General features: G+C 48.7%; 1 protein-coding gene across 5 annotated transcripts in view; it reads right to left on the bottom strand.

Moving 5' to 3' along the window:
• Positions 1–20,822, bottom strand: part of MED15 (mediator complex subunit 15) — a 64,814-nt gene that overhangs the window by 22,884 nt on the left and 21,108 nt on the right. Inside the window, exons 2-5 of one of the 5 annotated variants that reach the window (XM_028094935.2) lie at positions 18,134–18,221; positions 5,064–5,115; positions 3,311–3,340; positions 1,531–1,743 (exon numbers count right to left, since the gene is read on the bottom strand). In XM_028094935.2, the coding sequence (XP_027950736.1) occupies positions 1,531–1,743; positions 3,311–3,340; positions 5,064–5,115; positions 18,134–18,221 (383 nt within the window). Of the gene's footprint in view, positions 1–1,530; positions 1,744–3,310; positions 3,341–5,063; positions 5,116–5,365; positions 5,524–18,133; positions 18,222–20,822 lie in introns of those variants that run through there. The other 4 variants (XM_088019440.1, XM_088019439.1, XM_088019441.1 and 1 more) reach the window with 4 other exon arrangements.

The raw sequence follows: 20,822 nt of genomic DNA, 5'->3' as shown, positions 1-20,822 counted from the left end.
CAAAAAGGAAGGGGATGCCTGCGGATGGAGGGTTCCAGTGCAGGAGTGGGTGGGCATGAGGGTGCACATGACCTCTGTGAAGAGCAAAGTGACACTCCCACAGGAAACTCCAAAACAAAGAACGGGGGTGCTCGGGTCAGGCAGCTTGGGCTCAACCCCAGCTCTAGCCGGCAAAGCAGACGCAGGGACACTGCCCTCTTCGGAGGGTTACTATGAGCAATGAGTGAGAAAAATACATCGAAACATCACAACCTGTACATGAATCATGGTCGCAGCAGTTTTATTTGTAACAGCCCAAACCTGGAAACAACCCAACGTCCTTCAAGGGTGAATGGATAAGTAAACCATGGTATACCCCATCCATAGAATACAATTCAGCAACGAACAGGAACGATTTACTGACGCAACGTGGAGAATGTCGAAGGCATTACACTGAGTGAAAAAAAGCCAGTCTCAAAATGTCAAACATCGCGCGATTCCACTGAAGTAACATTTGTAAAGTGACAGAATTATAGCAACGTGGAATAGATCAGTGGTTGCCAGGGCTTGAAGTTGGAAGGAGGGTGGGATTATTAAGAGATAACACAACAGCTTGCTACTGGTGATGGAACAGTCCTGCATGCTGACTGCGGTGGTGATACCACACGTGATAAAATCTCACGGAACTATACGCACGTCAGCTCATGAGCAAGAATGCTTGTAAAAACTGGTGAAGTCTGAAAAAAGGCCACCTGAGCTGGCAGCACCGTCGCAACGTTCATTTCTCGGTTTTGACAATGTACTACTTAGAGGTTAGCATCGGGGAAGCTCGGTGAAGGGCACATGGGCACTCTCTAGGCCATTCTGCAACTTCCTGTGACTCTTCGGCTATTTCAAAAAATACATACAAAAAAATAAATGCAAAGGGGAGAAACGTACCAAAGCACTTTGCAGTACTGAAGTACACTCTGAGTGCCAAATCACAGCTCATGAAAATCAAAGGGCCAATAAGACAGGCCCCGGGAAGAAGAGGGAGACCCGCGCCACATACTCCCAGCTGGAGCAGCTGCACGGAGGGGCCAAGGGGCTGGGTCCTGCCGAGAGGTGCAGAGGGTAAGGCACCTCCTTTAGGGAAGGGAAGCCTGGCCACGGGGCAAGGGCAGCACTGGAAGGAATGGCTCCCGAGATGGGGGCCCCTTCTGGGCCCTGTGGGGTGCTGACAGCACGGCTTTGTGGGTGACAACAGCCTGAGACATGACTGTGTCTATTTCAGCTACAAAACACAACCCCTTCGATGGAGTCCCAGACTACTCCAATCTCCTCTGAGTCCTCCACTCCTGCTCAGGGGTAGAAGGAGGGCCTCGGTGTCACTTAACCCTTCTGATAGCCCGAAGAAGGTTTGGAACTTTTTCTCTCCATACACAACAAAGAAAAAGACAGAGCTACTTGGGAGTTTCTCCAAGCTTTTCTCAATACCATCCTAAGCAAAGGAATAAAATGTACATCACCTGCAAAGAAAGTGGCAGGCTCTCGGAGAAGCATGGTACTCACTCTGTGGTGCTGCTGTAGACACAACGGCCATGCCGTGGGGGGCCATCCCCGAGGTGCCTGGGGGTGGCTGCCCTGAAAGCGGCATCGGCTGCCCCATGGTGCCAAGGCCACCCATCCCGCCCAGAGACTGTCCTGGGCCCCGAGAAGGCATGCCGATTCCAGCTGCTCCCGCAGCGGGCCCACCAGTCAGGCTCTGTAGCGCATTCATAGGGTCTGTGGGAACACAAGGGCACAGCGTCTCAGCTGAGTGCCTGCTGAACCGCAAGGCTCTGAAGGCTATGAGGCCTCACAGAGCACACACTTCCTCCCACCTCCAGGCACGACTCCCTCAAAGCCCCAAGCAGTGAAAGGCCAGAGTCCTGGGAGCCTCTGGGCCCACAATTGCCCATCACACCCCAGGAGCCCAAATGCCAGTGTGTATGTCTTTGCTCCTGGATTGTGAGCCCTCCCGGGCAGGGAACACATCTCAAACCCTAGCCTGGACTGTGCCAGGATCCTAATGCTGAGGGACAAACAAGCCCTTGAAGGCACGTAGCAGCCCCCATCCCTCCTGGCTGTACACTCCTCCTGCTGGGTGAGACCGAGCTGGGAACCCCAAAGACAACAAAGGACAGCAGGTCCTTCTTCATGGGAAGAAAGACCCTGTGGGCCAGAGAACTGAAGAGGCACAGACAGATGTTCTCTTGGGGAAGTTACAAGTCTCCTTGTACACCAGAAGCCCACCTCTGCTAAGTCTGTGCAGGACCCCCGCTACAGAGTTCTCAGGACACCACACCAAAATAAGCTAAGGTGTGCAGGAGGGATGGGGAAAGGGTCCACAGAGTGCGACAAGGCACAGTGATGCCTGCCAGGAGGCAGTGGACTCCGCTCAGTGAGCAATGCCATGACCTGGAACAAGGAGCCCAAGGCTCTTGTCAGAACAGTGTAAACTCAAGGCAAATGACTACCTATAGACAGGTATGGCCCAGCCAGTGTACCCTGCGCACAAGTGGGTGCCAAAGGAACATACGCTCCAAGGCCAAGAACCCACACATTTTCCCGGCCACATGCTCTTTATCCCACCCAGCCCTGGCTTGCTGGTAATTCCTGCACATGCCAAGAGAGCCCAGCGGGGAAAGAGGGGCAGCCAGCTCGGCTGAGGTAAGCCTGGGCACCCAGCATTTACAGCTGTGCTGCCTGTGGTAAGAAAAACAGCGTGCCCGGCTGGCTCCCTTCCTGACAGAGCAGAGCTCAGACGGCCATCATGGATTCGCTAACCCCCCTCACTAGCAGCTCGGTCAGCAAGACCAGGGCTGAATCAACACAGTTCCCATATGATAAAGTCTTAAAATTAAAAAAAAAAAAAAAAAAAGTAATTCTTAACTTGTGAAGAAACTCTGTAACTTGAGGAAGTGAATTCACAGCTACTCTTCAACAAATACTACTACAGGTTATTATAGTGAATAGACCACGATAACTCTCTTCCAGAGAGCTCAAAATTCTAGATAATGTCTCCATAATTGTGGGAGTTTTTAATCATCTTTTCGCTGGACAAAAACAGTATTTGAGTGACATGGGTAGGGGAGGTCTTCTCTGACTGCAGCCGGCCAGGAAGAGGAAGCTCGGAGGAGGGTCGGGCGTGGCTCGCAGTTCTCACGGCCAGCCAGAGTTCTTCTTTCTGCGAACTTTCTCCTCTAATAACTGCTTAACCCAGGCAACAGGCAGCATCCACAACTGCATTCTTGCTGCCCCAAACCCAAGCTTGGGATAAAACTTTAATTCAAACAGGAAGAACTCTTACCACTGACGGAAGCTTGAGATTTTTTGTTATCTGTATTTAAGAAAACAAAAACAAAAAACAGTAAACAAAGTTTTATATAACCACATATTTCCACGGTAAGTCAGCTTTGTAGGCATTTGCCTAGAGGTCATTTGCTGAAACTAAACACAAGATAAAAGATATCTCGAGTGTGCGTGCCTGTGTGCACACATGCGTGTCCACTCCTGGCAGAGCTGACATTCAAGGGGGTCTGAGGGAAAAGGGTACAGAGCCACCCAAAGTCAACCCAGGGCCTCAGAGAACTGCCCCCCAGGCAGAAGCTTGCTGTGGGCCTACTCTGGCTCTCCTTCCTTCCTGGGTGCAGGGTCTCAGTGGGGCCCTGAGCAACAAACACGAGAGCTGTAGGGATCCACGATGGGTCCAGAATGGTGCTGAGACTTCCACGACACCTCCTTTTCCAGCCCGCTCTGATGAGGCAGCATCCCTACTCTCTCCATGAGGAAGAGGAGTCTGTCCAAGGCTGGCTAGAAGCCGGATCTATAGCTGCCCCTAGTACCAGGGGGCAAGCGCTGCAACAGGGCCTCCTCCCGGGTGAGTGGTGAGCTGGTGAGAAGGCAGGGGACACGCCTGGCCCCCGGGGCTGTGTGCTGCTATGCCAGGGCCGCCTCCCAAACAGGCCAGGAGAGCCCAGCCCCGACAAGCAGAGCCACTTGCCAGGGCAAACCAAGGCGTCTCATCCAGGCTGCTCATTCCCCAGGCTCCTAGTTCCAACAATTTATTTTAAACACCACAGGACCTTCCCAAACACGCCAAAGAAAGTGGAATCAAGTGAAGTTCACCTGGCTGGCCATTCTGGTAAAAAGTTAGTATGGAAAGAAGCAAAACCTATGGGCCACACAGGGACTCTGGGGTTCGCAAATCTCCTTTTGTCTGAGATTACCGACTAAAGCTGTTGCCACCTCTACAAGCACGGGTAGAAACCACTGGACGTGCCAAGTCATGCAGTCCACAGAAAGGCTGTGTCAAGAGAAGCCCATCTCCTGTGGTCACATAACTGCAAGCAGGCAGGCGGCGCTGTTGGCTGAAACCTCAGAGGGCCCCGCCAACCTGGTTTCCTTTAGAGACTGTGACCGACCATCCAGGAATACTCAAGTCTCCTCCATGCTTATGTATAACACACAAAAGACCACAAAGACCCCTGAGCTCAGTCTGCAAGGACACACACTTCTCAAGGGCCACTGCCACTGCCAGGCTGGGCTGACAGGACCCCAGCAGGACCCTGTGAATCAGAGCGGGTGGGATGCAGCAGGCGCCAGGCGACCCTCAGCAGGGCAGGGAGGGGGAGGCAAGACTCGTGAAGGTCCAGCCTGACAGGAACACGCATTTAGGTCAGACCCCCACGGTCAATAAAACCAACTCCTAGGGAAGGAAGTTTCTTTTCCAGGGTAAACCTGGCTTATTTAAGAACTGCCTAGAGACAAAGGCAACAGTCTTTTGAAAAAGGAGATGTTCATGGACAAGCAAAAATAGCAGTCCAGACCACTTGGAGGCTAACATTTCCATTATGCCAAAATCAGCATTTTTGAGGTTGAGGCTCCGAGAGGATGGGAAACAGAATCAAATGCAACGCAACGTCGAACTTCCCAGGAAGCAGGAGCTTTTTACACAGACGTTCTGCCGCAGGCACTGTGGCCAAGAAAGCCCCCACCGTCCCAAGAAAGGGCCAGCCCCTCCTGGCCATCCAAACCACCCAGAAATGTAAATTTTTACTTACGAATGTCTCGAAAATGGATAATGAGCCTGGCCACGAGAGAAAGGTATTCGTCCTAAAAGTAAAAACAGGAAGCAGTTTAATCCCAGATGAAGAAGTGAAGCCGTGTGACGCCCCTTTCCGCCCCCCCCCCCCCCCCCCCCCCCCCGCACTGCTGTGTCACAGAGCACAGGGTTCTTCCTGAAAGGCTGCCGGCCTGCTTGGCTCGGCCTCCTCTGGAATCCATCTCTCAGAGAAGAGCTGTCAGTGCTCAGCTACAGCAGGCCAACAAAAAGCACAAAGAAACAAAAAGCCAAGAGGGATACCGAGAGGCGTCAAACTGCTGCTCCTTCCAGCCTGGGGTAGATGCTCAACCGAGAGGGCTGTCAGCAAGCTCAGGCACCCCTCCTTCCACCAAGGGGACGAGGGGCCAGCCTGAGGTCACAAGGCACATCAGCAGTAGACATTGGGCGGGCCGCTTTTGTCTTTGCACTATTTGTATCCAAGTACTTTCGCTTTTAATACCCGGCCTGTTGCTCTTTCACTGCTGACGTGCTTGCATGCAAATCTGGATGTGCGCCCCTGGCTGTGCTTTTCAGAGATCTGTGTGAGTCTGAATTTACTGCATAGGCAAGGGAGAGGGCACAGGGCCACTCAAGGGTGGCAGGTGAAGGCCACTGCCGAGGGCCCTCGTCTTCCCGGCTGCTGGGTTTCAGGAACTGCACAGCAGGACCTGCCTTCTACTGGTTGTCCTCTTTGCAACCAAGGACACCCGCTCCCAGGGGTTTGGGGGAAATCACCACTCTAAGTCTGTCCTGTGTCTTCACAAAGGCATATCTGAGTTAAAATCTTATTTCAGAAGATTTTAGAAGCTGTACCATCCTTCCTCCGCCCCACCCCCCGAAATGCCCATCCGTCCGGCAAGGCATCTCTGCATGGGCAAAGCCTTTGCTCTCTGCCCTGCTCACACAACCCTCCTTCCTAAGTCATCGCAACACTGACAGTCCACTTGGCAGCAGACTGATGGGACGACACCCACACAACCCAGGACCCGCTGTGCCACCTGCAGTGCTACTACCCTGGGGACAGAGGCCAGTGAGCCCAAGCACAAACAGTAAACCTACTGTCATAGGAGACACCTTCAGGGAAAAGTGGTCTCAGGTGAATACAAAAATATAAGCACACTTTGTAAATCTTCATTACTCCTCATCTATCTCCAAACTTCACCCCACCATTCTCTTTTGGCCAGGGGAATCAGTAGAGGCAAACATGAGGGGAAGAGGTCCAGGGGATGGCAAAGCTGGTTGATAAGCACATGCAAAGGGGGCAGGTATAGGAAGAGAGATAGTGAGCCTCTGCTGGAGCAAAGGGACACTTAGCAGGTATTGTCAACACTCCCAATTTCCAACTGCCCCCACCAATTTCTGACAGGAAAGATAATGTGCTAGGGGTGAAGGAAGCCCCTGGAGTTGGGGCTCTTGCCTGTGGATCACCTGCTGAGGCTTGTCCTTAAAGGACAGCAGTGTGGTGAGCAGGGAGCAAGGAAGGTAGGGGCCTGAAGTTCAGGAAATGATGTGGCCAAATACAAGGGAACGAGGACTGGGAGCTTGCCAGGTCAATTTCTGATGTCTTGTTAAGGCCATGGGCCATCTGTTAAATTGGGGATACCTTAAAAGAATTTGTAGAGTTTTCTCTACTTCCATAGAAGATAAAACGAGGAAATAGGTTGAAAAAGCAACCAGATACTTTTACTCAGACACAAGATACAGTAAAAATGGAGCTCAGGAGCATGTCCCCAAAGCCTTTAATATAGAACCAGGACGGGGTGCTCAGAGCCCCGCTGCAGGCCTGAGCCCAGACCTGGATGGCCAGTGTGGTCCGCTTCCAGCTGGAGCCACCCCGTTGCCAGGTGGGTAGGGTGGAGGCTCTGGGGACCAGACCAGACCAGCATGATGAAAACTGGGGGACGGGGGAGGGAGGAAGGAATGTGGCCACCTGACCAGAGACATAGGCATAGGAAGCAGTTAGTCCCACGGCCGCCAAGAGGTTTTCTTGCAGGTTAAATACATCTCCCAAGATTCTTGCAAAGGCCAAGCCACCCAGGAACCACTGGGAGCTGAGTGCTGCATATCTGCTGCCAGTGTTCCTCCCCCGGAAGGCCCCGGGGTCCGAGATTGCACCTCTCATGTTCCCCAGGGTGGGCTGCTTAACTCCCCTGGCCCCTAACTCAGAAGTCCTGATTGACCTCCCCCCGTGTGAGAAATTTCCAGGCTCTGCTACCCTCTTCTGCTCCAAGGCACCTCACTTTCTGGGACTGCCCCAGAGAAAGGGCTGAAGAATGTGTGACGTCCCTTACCTTCACTCCGTCTTGACCATCTCCCCCACTCAACATCCAAAATCTAAGTGTCACAGCTAAAACATGAGGCTGGATGTTACCAGACCAAGGTAATAAGAGCTAACACTCTGGCACTTAAAGTGGTGCCGGGCACAGCTCTAAACCCTTACATATATCAATGCATTGAATTCTTCCAACCACCTACTGAGGCGGGTGCGTGGTGTCTGGTTTGCAAATGAGAAGGCAGAAACGTGTGGGCAAAGCTTTACAGTTTAAACCCTTGCTTGACCAGTGCAAGATGAGCATGACGGCCCAACGACAAGGGTGAAGGATGCCTCCCCACATGGATGTGGAGGGAGCAGCAGGAGAGGAACACACACAGGCTCCATGTAAAATTCCAGGCACCACAAACTACACACTGTACACTACCTTTTGTATAAGACATGGGGAATCTGAATACATATATGCGCTTGTATCTGCAAAAAGAAATTTTGGAAGGATAAACCAAAATCGGGGATAAACTGTTATCCCCAGAGCTATCAGGGTTTGGGCTGAAAATGAGATTTCACACCTTGTTATATGGTTTTCACATTGGAAGCATGTACTTTTTTTTTATCAAATTGAACATAAAACTAAACCAAACGAAAAAGAACAATTCCTAAAACTTCAAAATAAACTGAAATGTATGAGCTATCAAGTTAGTATCAGAATCACAGAGGGAAAAAGAACCCTTGTGAGTGATCATTTTAAAAAACAAAAAAGCAAACAAAACAAAAAACTGCATGTCCTTAGTAGAAGGGACACACTTTAAGGACTAACAGAGCTGCAAAGAAATCTTAAACTTCATTCCATATTTTGTTATTATTTGTTACCAGTATTAGTGGTAATATTAGTCTGTTCATTTCAAAAGTACTTTGTTTTATGTTTTTAAGTTTATTTACTTTTTTTTTAGTAATCTCTACAGCCATCGTGGGGCTCGAACTCATATAACCTCGAGATCAAGAGTTGCATGCTCCTCTGAGTCAGCCAGGCACCCCCCAAAAGTACTTTAGAGTAGAGCAAGTAATTATGCTAATGATATTAGAAGCCAAGATATTCACATTAAGAGAAAAGATACATGTTTAAAATGAAAGTAAAACCTGTAAGGTTAAATTGGAATGGGAGATACCAGTGTAAAACTATGGGGTTTTTGAGGCTGTTGCTTGTTATGACCAAAACGTATTACTTCTTAGCTCTGTTCACAAAAAGGTGCAGAAGCCATTAGCACCAGTGTCCACACCGCATGCTCTAAATACCATTTCACCCTCAAAAAGGAACCAGGGCTCCACAGAGGAACGGCCCATTCAGGGACCAAGACTCAAGTAAGCTGCAAAAGATGAAAGGAGTCGTGATAAGGGGTCCTAAGAGGGACAGAGGGTGCTTGGGGGCTGCCCCTGGGTGAGGAAGGGACCATGGAAGCATCAGAATGAACCACTGCAACGGACTGAAACGCACAAGATGCAGAATTCCCAGCTCATAATACTCACAGGAAGAGAATCCACCCTCACTCCCATCCCCAAGCCCTACTGATCGCCCCCTGGGGGTAACCAAGGGTAGCAAGTCCAAGGCTACAAAGGGACAATGGACAGGAAAGCATTCCTGGTCATCCAGAAGAGACTGTGTTTCAAGCAACCATGGAGTCTTGGTTGATGAAAGAAAACCCTTCTTTGCAGAAAAATTCCTTGCATAAATGTGTAAGGGAAGCCAGAATTACGGACAATTACCATTTTGTGACACCCAATTAAATGGTGGAATCATCAGATGACAAGTGGATGGGGAACTTTTTAGGAGAAGAGTCAGGCTGTCACTCTCTGAACTCCCGGCCAACTGTGGTCTCATGGGGAAATATGAACACAGGGCACCACCTCAGACATATTCTTGCTCACGACACCACTGCAACCCTGGGCTCTCCCCATCTAACACCCAGTTCACAAGAAATAAGGGGCAAAAAGGAGGGAGTCAGGCAATAGGGGACACCGTTGGGAGAAATGTGCATGCCAAAGACTCTGCCACTTAGGACTCACAGGGAAGTGAGGAACCTGGCAGAGAAAGCTCCATATCATCCTTAGAGAATACATGTATATCATCAAAACCAGAATGTTGGTAGAACATTGTTCAGGTATTTCTGGAGAGGGCTCAGAGAAAATGAGGAACATGTCACTGGAAACTGAAGCAGAGCGAATCCTTGTTATCTAGTAGCAGAAGTTTGGCTGAATTGTATCCTAGTTGTGTGGAAGGCAGAATTTGAACTTGTGAGCAATGAATTTGGAGATTTGGCTGCGTAGACTTCCAAGCAAAATGTTGAAGGTCTGGCCTGGCTTCTTGTTGCTCAGAGTAAAATGTGAGAGGAGCCAGAGAAACTGAGGGAAGAACCATTAAGCAAAAAGGAACCTAGACTTGATGGGTTTGGGAAACTCCTAGGCTACCCAAATTGAAAACAAACAAACAAAAAAACAAGCTAAACTGGGGAGATTCACTGTTATGAAGGTGCACTCCTGGAGAAAAGGCCACGCTGTGGATGGACACAAATTTTGCTAGTGCCAAAGAGAGTGGACACGGAATTCGCGAATCCCCTCAACTGTGAATCATTTCACAGAAGCCAAGGGCAGGGAAGAAATCATACAGGAAAGATCGGTGGAGAAGCCCCTTGTCTAATGGCATGAATCCTGTCACATACATGGGAGACCCATGAAGGCATGTGAGTCTTACACCAGCAGAAACACTGACAGTTTGGCCTGAAAAGGAGAGAGACTGGATAAAATCAAAGAAGGGTGTCAGATTCCCAAAATTCTACAGGCAGGAAACAGGCTGATAAAATGACCCAGCTGCAAACATGTGCTACTCTTCAAGAAAAGGAAAGATGACCACAAGGGCAGAGCTTCAGGCCAAGAGGCCAAAGCCATGAGCCCAGAGACTGGAGCCTCTGAAGTCCGGTAATTAGTTACAGCAGCTATAGGAAACTCACTCTCCCTATAGATTTGCCTATTCTGGGCATTTTATACAAATGCAATCATGTTGCATAATATGGACCACTATGTAATGTTTATTACACTTAGCATGATGTCTTCAAGATTCATCCGTGTTATAGCATGTATCAGTATTTCATTTCTTTATATGGCCAGATCACACTCCATTGTATGGATATACCCCCTTTTGTTTATCCATTCATTAGCTGATAAACATTTGGGTTATTTCCACTTTTTGGCTTTTATGAATGATGCTACGAATATCTATGTACAAGGTTTTGTGGACATTTGGTAACTATTTAATTTTTTGAGGAATCACCACACTGTTTTCCACAGTGACTGCACCATTTTACATTCCTTCCAGCAACGCAGAAGGTTCCAAGGTCTCCAGCCGTCATGAGTATGAAGTGTGTCTCATTGTCATTTTGATTTGCATTTCCCTAATGACTAGTGATGTTGAGCAGCTTTTCATGTACTTCTTGGCCATAGTATGTCTTCTTTGGAGATATGTCTGTTAGAGTCCTTTACCCTTTTTTTCTTTTTTTTGAATTGGGTTTTTTGTTGTTATTGTTGAGCTGCAGAAGTTCTTTACATACTCTGGATACCAGTCCCTTATCAGATAAACAATCTGCAAATATTTTCTCCCGTTCCATGGGCTGTCTTTTCACTCTCTTGATGGTGTCCTTTGATGCACAAGAGTTTTTAATAGTTTTTTTTTTTTTTTTAAGATTTTACTTATTTATTTGACAGAGAGACAGCGAGAGAGGGAACACAAGCAGGGGCTGTGGGAGAGGGAGAAGCAGGCTTCCTGTGGAGCAGGGAGCCTGATGTGGGGCTCGATCCCAGGACCTGGGACCATGACCTGAGCCAAAGGCAGACGCTTAACGACTGAGCCACCCAGGCGCCCCTTTTTAATAGTTTTTAATTTTGACGAGTCAAACTAAGGTTTTCATTTGTTGCTTGTGCTTTTGGTGTCACATGTTAGAAACTGTTGCCTAATCCAAGGTCACAAAGATTTATGCCTACATTTTCTTCTAAGAGCTTTATAGTTTTAGCTCTTAAATGTATGCCTTTGATCCATTCTGAGTTAATTTTTGTATATGGTGTGAAGATGGGATCCAACCACAATATATATAAAATATATATATTTATATATTGTCCCAGCACCATTTGTCAAAAAGACTATTTTTCCCCACTGAAATCTTTTAGTACCTATGTCAAAAAAAATCTATTAACTGTAAACACAAAGGCTTATTTGTAGATTTTCAATTCTACCCCATTGATTTGTATGTTCATCCTTATGCTAGTATGACACGGTCTTGATTACTGTAGCTTTGTAGTACATTTAAAAATTCACAAATAGGAGTCTTCCAAGTATTTTCTTTTCCGAGATTGTTTTGAGTATTCTGCGTCCCTTGAATTTCCTTAGGATCAGTTTGTCAGTTTCTACAAAGTCTGTTTGAAAGTTTTCCTCATATATTGAAAAATGTATCAAATCCCAGAGCAGGTACTCCAGAGCCAGTGTTCTTGGCAACAGGAGGCCTTTGATAAATATCGCATTGGGAGTCATATATTTTAACATTTTTATATATTCTAAAATATTTTAGACATACAAAAAATGAATAAAACAAATGCCAGTGGTCTCCTTACCCAGCTTACATTTAAAACTAAGACAGAGGGGCGACTGTCTGGCTCAGTCGGTAGAGCATGCAACTCCTGATCTCAGGATCACGAGTTCAAGCCACATGCTGGGCATGCAGCTTACTTAAAATTAAAACAACCACCACCACCACCACCACCATCCCAAACCAAAAATAAATAAAAATAAGAAAACAAAAACAAAAAAAACCCCAGAAAATAAAGCAAGTAAACAAGCAAGCTAGCTCCCCATGCTACCAGTGACTTGCCCTACATCTCTTTCTTCACAGGTAAACAGGAGAAAATGTCACAAGGGCTAGACAAAGTGTGTACTTCTCTCAGCCTCAACACATGCTACAGCAAACACAGGTGGTGAAAACCAAATCAGAACTGACAGTGAAGCTTCTGAAAAAGTATGTTTACTAAGGATGGTGCAGGAGTCCCGACTCTCACACATTTAGACAGAACGGAGGGAAGGAGCACTGCCTACTGGACCTTCCTCATGAACCAGCTACACCCAGCTAGGCTTTCCTGGCAGATCTCAGCAATTGTTAAGAAAATGCTTGTCTTGAGGCGCCCGGCTACCTCAGTTGGTGGAGCATGTGACTCTTGTTCTCGGGGTTGTAAGTTCAGGCCCCATGTTGGGCATAGAGCTTACTTTAAAAGAAAAAAAGAAAAGGCCAGTCTTTTCATGTGTTCACATTTTTCATCTACACAGTTGTGCTTTTCTCAGCTCTAAGATGCAGTGCTTCTAATGCCTGAATTCTTGAGTGGTCCAATAGCTGCTCTTGATTAAACAGGAGAGCAGAAGGTATACTCAGATTCAGTCAAAGCCAGACTCCAGGCTTGTGAGGTCCCTTAAAAAGGCTGAAGGTAGGAAAACACCTCCTTTTTTAAAAAAAGATTTTATTCATTTGAGAGAGAGAGATAGCGAGAGCGGGAACACAAGTACGGGGAATGGGAGAGGGAGAAGCAGGCTTCTCGCCGAGCAGGAAGCCCGACGCGGGGCTTGATGCCAGGACCCTGGGATCATGACCTGAGCCGAAGGCAGACACTTAACGACTGAGCCACCCAGGCGCCCCCGAAAAACACCTCCTTCTATCAGATGTTACGCAGACATCCTCCTCTTCCCTTGCTGGGAGCACGGCTGCACCTGATCCTATTTACCAGGCTGTTTTTGTCCCTATTTATTCCAGGTAGCTGACTGTTAAGCTCAGGCCCTCCTCTTTGACTGATCCTAAGGTAGCTTCCCACTCCTGATGCTCACAGCCTCCCTCGTCCCGTTTTCACTCTGGCTTCCCAGTGGGGGTTTAGTTCTGTACTAGTCCTTTCTACACTGTAAACCAGAAACGTAAACTACTTTTGCATAACACTATATCAAATGTAAAAGAGTAGATGAGTCTTTAACTTACAGGCTTAATGTAAAAACAACCAAGTAATAAGCAAATGTTTGGAAATGCACCCAGCTTTAGTAAGCATCACTACATACTGCCACTGTAGGCACCGACACAGAGCTCCCGGGACCCCTGACTGTACTCTCATCCAGTGGATGCCCAATCTTCCCGAACCTTCAGAGGCTGGTTCAAGTGTTTGGAGTTGTCACTCTCACAACAACCCACCATCCCCAGGCACAATTATTTTTGCTTTCTTCAGCCTCCTTTAGGCAGAGAGTAGTCCCATCTGTAGGAATTAAAGGTGTTAAGGAATTAAAGTGGCTGTTTGGGTATCTTTTACTTTGACAGACGGGAGGCAGTAAAAGAAGTGGTTAAGAGTGTGGTGACACTAGACCATCTGGGTTCCATTCCCGGCTCTACCTCCACCCAGATCTGTGACCTCCTGGGTAAGTTCCCTAGCATCTGTATGCCAGAGCCTCCTCTGAAACTGGGGACAGTGGTACTGTATTTGTTTCATAGAGCTGATGTGGGATCACATGAGCTCACACATGAAGCATACAAAACTAGGCAGCCTGAGGTATTCATCAGCACCCCAGTTTCCTTCGGGGTAGACACCCCCTGACCTGCCAGCTTGCCAGGATTCCCCGGGAAGGTTAGCCCCTTCTCTGTGGCCTCTTACACCTCCCAGCCCCTCCTAGAATCCAGGAAGAGAGAAATTACTCTTCCCTGTCCTTCTCCCCTGCTCTAGGGTCCCACTTTTTCGATTCTTTCACAGTTGTTCTTTTTTTTTTTTTAAAGATTTTATTTATTTGACAGAGAGAGACACAGCGAGAGAGGGAACACAAGCTTGGAGAGTGAGAGTGGGAGAAGCAGGCTTCCTGCTGAGCAGGGAGCCCGATGTGGGGCTCGATCCCAGGACCCAGGGATCACGACTTGAGCGGAAGGCAGACGCTTAACGACTGAGCCACCCAGGCGCCCCTCTTTCACAGTTGTTCCGATGGGAGTCTCAGATGGGAAGGGCAGGCAACAAGAGTGCCCGGGCTGCCATCCAACCAGTTCTCACAGAAGGGCCTCACTGCACTGGCACCCAGCTCTACGAGGACCCTAAGCAGTAGTAAAAAGCTAGGCCTCAGACAACGGTGCCCAAGCAGAATGTCTGTCTCTGTAAAACAAACAGGAAATTTCCAACAACTGTTAAAAATACTTCTCTTCCAAATAGTTGGGGCCTCTCCTCTTCGGAGCTAGGGATTTAGAACCAGCTTGATGAAAGGAAATGGGACTGCAGCCAGGAAGGTTCAGAGTGTGGGCTATAGTGAGGCAGAGGCTGAGAGGGTGAGGGGGCCGTCGTGCTGCTCGATGCCCTCTTTGGGATGGAAGGCACCCCAGATGATAGAAGAGTGTCTGTGATAGCCAATCTCCAAGAGGGCCACCAACAACCACTAGCCTCCCTGTACAAACAGGCCACTGCTCACATAAAAGACAGAGGTGAGGGGCGCCTGGCTGGCTCAACTGGTGAAGTATGTGACTCTTGATCTCAGGGTAGGGGGTTTGAGCCCTGCGTTGCGTGTAGGGATTGCTTAAAAATAAAATCTTAAGGGGGCGCCTGGGTGGCTCAGTCGGTTAAGCGACTGCCTTCGGCTCGGGTTATGATCCTGGAGTCCTGGGATTGAGTCCCGCATCGGGCTCCCTGCTCAGCGGGGAGCCTGCTTCTCCCTCTGACCCTCCCCCCTCTCATGTACTCTCTCTCTCTCTCTCTCTCATTCTCACTCTCTCAAAATAAATAAATAAATCTTAAAAAAAAATCTTAAAAAAACAAGGAGGCAATTCCCACTGCTCTTAGGACCTGCTGTATCAGAGTGATGTTCTAGGACTTCTGAGGACTGGAAGCTTCCACTTCCTCCTCCGAAGCCAGCTGCCATGTAGTAAGGAAGTGCAGGCTGTACCGCTGGAGACACCACGTGGAGGCCACGTTGGGAAAACGGATGTGCAGATACAGGAGGGAAGTCTTTATGGACCTTCTAGGTCAGCATAGCCACCTGCTGGATATATAGCTGCATGAGAGCTGACACGGGAGACCAGCAGAATGGCCAGCCGGACAACTCCAACTGCCCCGACTGCTAACCTACAGAATCAGGAGAAATAATTTATTGCTTTAGGTCATTACGTTTTAGGGTAGTTCCTTATCAAACAATCGATAACAATACGGAACCAACAAGTTCTGCATTTCAAAAGCTGAAGTAGTTCAATAAGCCCTCATCAAAGTTCTTTTAATTCTGAGAAAATACAAACTAACAAAACCAGTAATAACATCCCATCCCCCCAAATATTTGCAAATTCGACATCCAATAAGAGGTTTTTATCCAAAACACATTAAAAACTCTTACAATTAGGGCGCCTGGGTGGCTCAGTCGGTTAAGCGACTGCCTTCGGCTCAGGTCATGATCCTGGAGTCCGGGGATCGAGTCCCGCATCGGGTTCCCTGCTCGGCGGGGAGTCTGCTTCTCCCTCTGACCCTCCCCCCCCCTCATGTGCTCTCTCTCTCTCATTCTCTCTCTCAAATAAATTAAAAAAATCTTAAAAAAAAAAAAACTCTTGAAATTAAAAAACCCCAAGAACTCAATTTTAGAATGGGCAAAGGATCTGAATAAACATTTCTCCAAAGAAAATATACAAATGACCAACAAGTACATAAAGATACTCAATATCATTAGTCACCAGGGAAATGCAAATCAAAACCGTTAACTTCTGTGAAATGCTACTTCACACTCGTTATGATGGCTATAATAAAAAAGACAAACAATAACAAGTGTTGATAAGGATGTGGACAAATTGGAAGCTCATACCCTGCTGGCGGGGATGTAAAATGATACAGCTGCTTTCAAAAGCAGTGTGGCAGTGTTACGGTACCGTATGATTCAGCAATTCCACTCCTAGGTATCTACCCAAGAGAAATGAAAATGTTAGGTCCACAGGAAAGCTTCTACACACACTTTTGGTTTTGTTTTTCTTTTCTTAATATTTTATTTTTATGTAATCTCTATGCCCAACGTGGGGCTCAAACTCACAACCCTGAGATCGAGTCGCACACTCCACTGATTGAGCCGGCCAGGTGCCCCTTGTACACAGATGTTCACAGCAGCATTGCTGATAGCCAAAAAGTGGAAGCAATCCAAACAACCATCAACTGATAAACAGATAAATAAAATGCAGCATATCCATACAAGAGAATATTATTCAGCAGTAAAATGGAATAAACTACATGCAACAAAATGGTCCGTGGATGAAACTTGAAAATATTACCCTAAGTGAAAGCCAGTCACAAAAACATTTACTGTACGATTGCATTCATATGAAAAGTTCAGAAAAGGCAAATCCATAGCAACAGAAAGCAGGAAGTGGTGGCCTAGGGCTGGGAAAATGGGGAGTGCCAGCCAACAGGTGTGAAGTCTCTTTCAGAAAATGTCCTAAAATTCAGATTGTTGTGATGGTTGTACCACTCTGTGAATATCCTTACAACCACTGAATTATACACTTTAAATGGGTGAATTGTGCAGTATATGAAATAGATCTCAATAAAGTTATTAAAACAAAGGAAAATGTTTATTATGTATATCCAGAGTGCAGACACCCCTGCGCCTCAGTGCTCAGAGTTCTTCCTTACACTTCCATGTGGTCACAAACACACACCTGTGTGCTCTAACCTCTAAGACCAGATCATGCAGGTGGTTTCTCTTCTGGAAACTGCTTTCTCCAGCTGGTGACCTCTACTTTCCGTTCTGAAAAATGTTCACCTGATCTAAATACTCAGACCATGTCTAAATTTCCTGAATTGACCTCTATATGTCTTGACAGCTGGTTTATCCAAACCAGTTTCCCATCAAGGGCCATAAGTAAGATCTGCTTTTAATTCTTGACACATAAGGATGTCCTAGAACTCCCAACACCACACTCAGGCACAAACTGCTCAGAGCAGACCCAGTGCAGCCGAGGGTCTGCACGGTCAGGATGCGCGAGGGAAGCAGGGTGGGTGCAGTGCAGAAGAAAAGCTCCAGGCATCAGCTCCTCCTTGCGCAAGCTGGGTAACCCTACACAAGCTGCTGGCTTCCTCGTGCCTGTTCTGCTTCATTTCTACTAAAACAGCTCTGCCCTAGGGAGAACACTCCAATGAAAGGATGAAAGGAGGTGGTCACGTGAAGCCCATGGCACCTGGCCCAGGATGAGAGCTCACACCGCGGAAAGCCTTCCCAACTACTCCACCTGTGACATTCCTAGGCTCAAGGCCTCAACCTCCACAAGCACTGCCTCTAGCACTTAACAAAAGAGGACAGGAATGCTTTTGGGACCACGTGTCAGGGCCCTGTGGGGCTTTAGTGAGGATCCCATGGGGAGCATTCTTATTTGGAGGAGCAGCTGGGACCTCTGTGAGCACCCGACAAGATTCCTGGGAGCTGCTCATGAATGGAGGGGGTTTGCAACAGGGTTGTGGTCAGCGCTGGGCCTGCATCCTGCATGTTCCCCCAGTACCCTACCTATAACTGTACCATGGACACATGGGAAGACCCACAGCATGCTGCAGGTAAAGCTGACGGTGCCCATGGTCAATCAGAGAGTGGCCACCCCGCCCCCACTCCGCAGGCAGAGAGCTTCCACAGTCTGCCTTGTACCCTCCCCTTCCTGAGCCTCTGAGCTTTCTGCCCAGGGCTCCACCCACCAGGGCCTTACCCGGGTCTTGGCCTTCAGGAACACATGGCTCTCCATATCCTTGCTGGATTTACTATGGGCCACACCAGCTTTTCTCATGGCATCCTCACTGTAACACAGAAGAAAAAGAGATGTTCACACATACCTGTTAAGTCTGCTCCCATAGGGTTCCTGGCCAGCAGGCCCTGCTCAACAGCTGCCCCTGGGTGGAAGAGGCGCTGTCCCCAGGCATAATAGCCTGGCTAAGGTCCAGGAGAGGCATACAAGGAGGGACTCTCAGCAGAGTGATAAAAGGCAAGCTGAGCAAGGTAAGGGGGAAGAGCCATGAGAAGAAAGAAACAGGAAAGGTAGACAAAGGTAGACAAAGCAAAGCAGCTACCCTGGCAAGAAGGATGTGAGGAGCCAGGCCCTAGGAGTTGCTCACAACCACACAAAATCAGGTGTATGCAGATGGCCGAGGGGCCAGCACCCTCCATTTCCTACCCTCTGAGTGGCCTGGGTACCTCCACGCCAACTCTGGCATTAAGAACAGTGGGACCCCAGCTCCGGTCTCCTCCTCTGTAAAACAAAGGGGCCATGCAATGTCAACTCATAGTCCCTCCCAAGGTAAAGGTCCTTTTTTTTTTTTTTGAAAATTTTATTTATTTATTTGTCAGAGAGAGAGAGAGCACAAGCAGGGGGAAGTGGCAGGCAGAGGGAGAAGCAGGCTCTCCGCTAAGCAGGGAGCCCAACGTGGGACTTGATCCCAGGACCCGGAATCATGACCTGAGCCAAAGGCAGATGCTTAACCGACTAAGCCACCCAGGCACCCCAAAGTAAAGGTCCTTATATGGGATGTGCAGGTTCTCCAAGTGGGACCAAAGAGATAAACCTCACAAATGTGGAAACTACTTAACACATTTGCCAACAGGCGCCTGGGTGGCTCAGTCGGTTAGCCATCTGACCCTTGATTTTGGCTTGGGTCATGGTCTCAGGGTTGTGAGGCTGGGCTCCACCCTCTGTGCAGAGTATGCTTAAGATGCTCTCTCTCTCCCTCTCCCTCTGCTCCTCCTCCCACTTGTGCTCTAAATAAATAAATAAGTAAAATCTTAAAAAACAAACACCAAAAAAACACACACATTTGCCAAAACATGTCCAATCAGAGATGGAAGGCTATCACAGGTTTTCACCGGCTGATGCTCTGCTAGGATGGAGCCATGCACACCAACTAAGCTTGAGCTCCCTGTGAATGGCAGCACACACCCCGCCAAACACACACAAAGCTAAGAACATGTGTGCATCTGTTAGAAAGGAAGGGGCATGTTAGGCTTGGGTGTCTCAGGGCCTGACCTGTCTGCTCACAGCCTGCCTTCTTCTCAGAGCTGGGCATGCTGATAAACAAATGAATGAACATATCAAGGCTCTGTTGCCTCATCCCAAGGGAATCAAACAAGCCTGGTCCAGCTGGTGCTAGACAGTCTTCTGACCACTCCAAAAAAACGAACAAGCAAACCAACCAACCCCAGGATACTGAAAGAGTGTGCACAGGGGGCTGCATGGTCACGTTTGTGATCCTTAAAGAAACCCAGAAAGGAGGCTAGGTGCTAAGACTTACACAAATCTGTATTAATGTGTAAAGAAACATAAAATGACCCTGACCCACCACACTGCTGGATAGCTCATTAAACACAGGAGTGCAGTCTCTACCCCCGTCTGCTTCCTCAAGCTGCACGGAGGCAAAGAAGTGGCAACAAGTTCCTGTTGGCCAGACAGCCAGGATGGAGCAGACACACGCACAAGGGGCAATGTGACCAGGGCCACAAGAGTGGGGCAAAAGGAACAATGCAGGAGGACAATGTGGTATCCAACTCGTGGGGAAGCGAGGCAGGCAGGCCGGGAGGACCTAGCCAGCGTGAGGCAGGCATCCACACACACAGATCGAGAGTCGTCACCGGGTTAGGCTCTAAGTCACTGAGCATCTCCAACAAGAGGTGACTGAGCAAACCCGCTTTCAGAAGGGCACCTCACCTGTGTCCCCCAGGGCCATCCCTGTTCCCTCCGCCACCTTCCAAGAGCAGTGGGAGGCAAACCCTGCCATGGAGGCTTGCCGGGGCTGCGGGCCACAGAGCTGCAGGCCACAGAGCTGCAGACCAATGGAGGAGAGAGCAGTGGACACAGCCAAGACGGCACTTGCTAGCCTGTGGGACATGCTGGGTGGAGGCTGGCTGAGGGGAAGTGGAGAAGTCATGGGTAGAAGGTGGAGCCAAGACCAAGGTGTAAAGCACAAAAAGGCAGACAGGGGAGCTGAGGGCTCTGAGACGGGACTCAGTTATGCAGATGGGCTCTGTGCCCAAGACGAGCAATCCCCGAGGGCTCAGGCAGGCTCCCGGCTCGCTAAAAGTCGTCCTCCCCGGGCTGCTGGCTGGCCACCTTGATGGAGTCGGCAGACTCACAGGCCCCACATAAACTCTGTGAACCCTGACCGCAGCAAAGACACCTGGCACAATCCCCAGAGGTAAGACACAGACATCAGCTTAAGAGCTTTGAGGTGGGGGGACCTCGTCAGGCCCAAAGGCACCAGATGCCAGGGGATGTGCTGGAGGAGGAGCCCTGCCCCATCCGGGTCCAGGCAACATCACAGATGACACGGTCAGCGGGGGCACTGGCTGTTATGTGGCTGAAAGAGCCTGAGGAACATTGTCAGGTCAGGAGGCCAGAATGAGGCCTTCCT

This window comes from Eumetopias jubatus, unplaced genomic scaffold (assembly GCF_037043125.1).
Source record: "Eumetopias jubatus isolate StellerSeaLion01/CBP00866 unplaced genomic scaffold, mEumJub1_p1.0 scaffold_16, whole genome shotgun sequence".
In the NCBI taxonomy this organism is placed as follows: Eukaryota; Metazoa; Chordata; class Mammalia; order Carnivora; family Otariidae; genus Eumetopias; species Eumetopias jubatus.
This window is presented reverse-complemented; position numbering and strand designations above follow the sequence as displayed.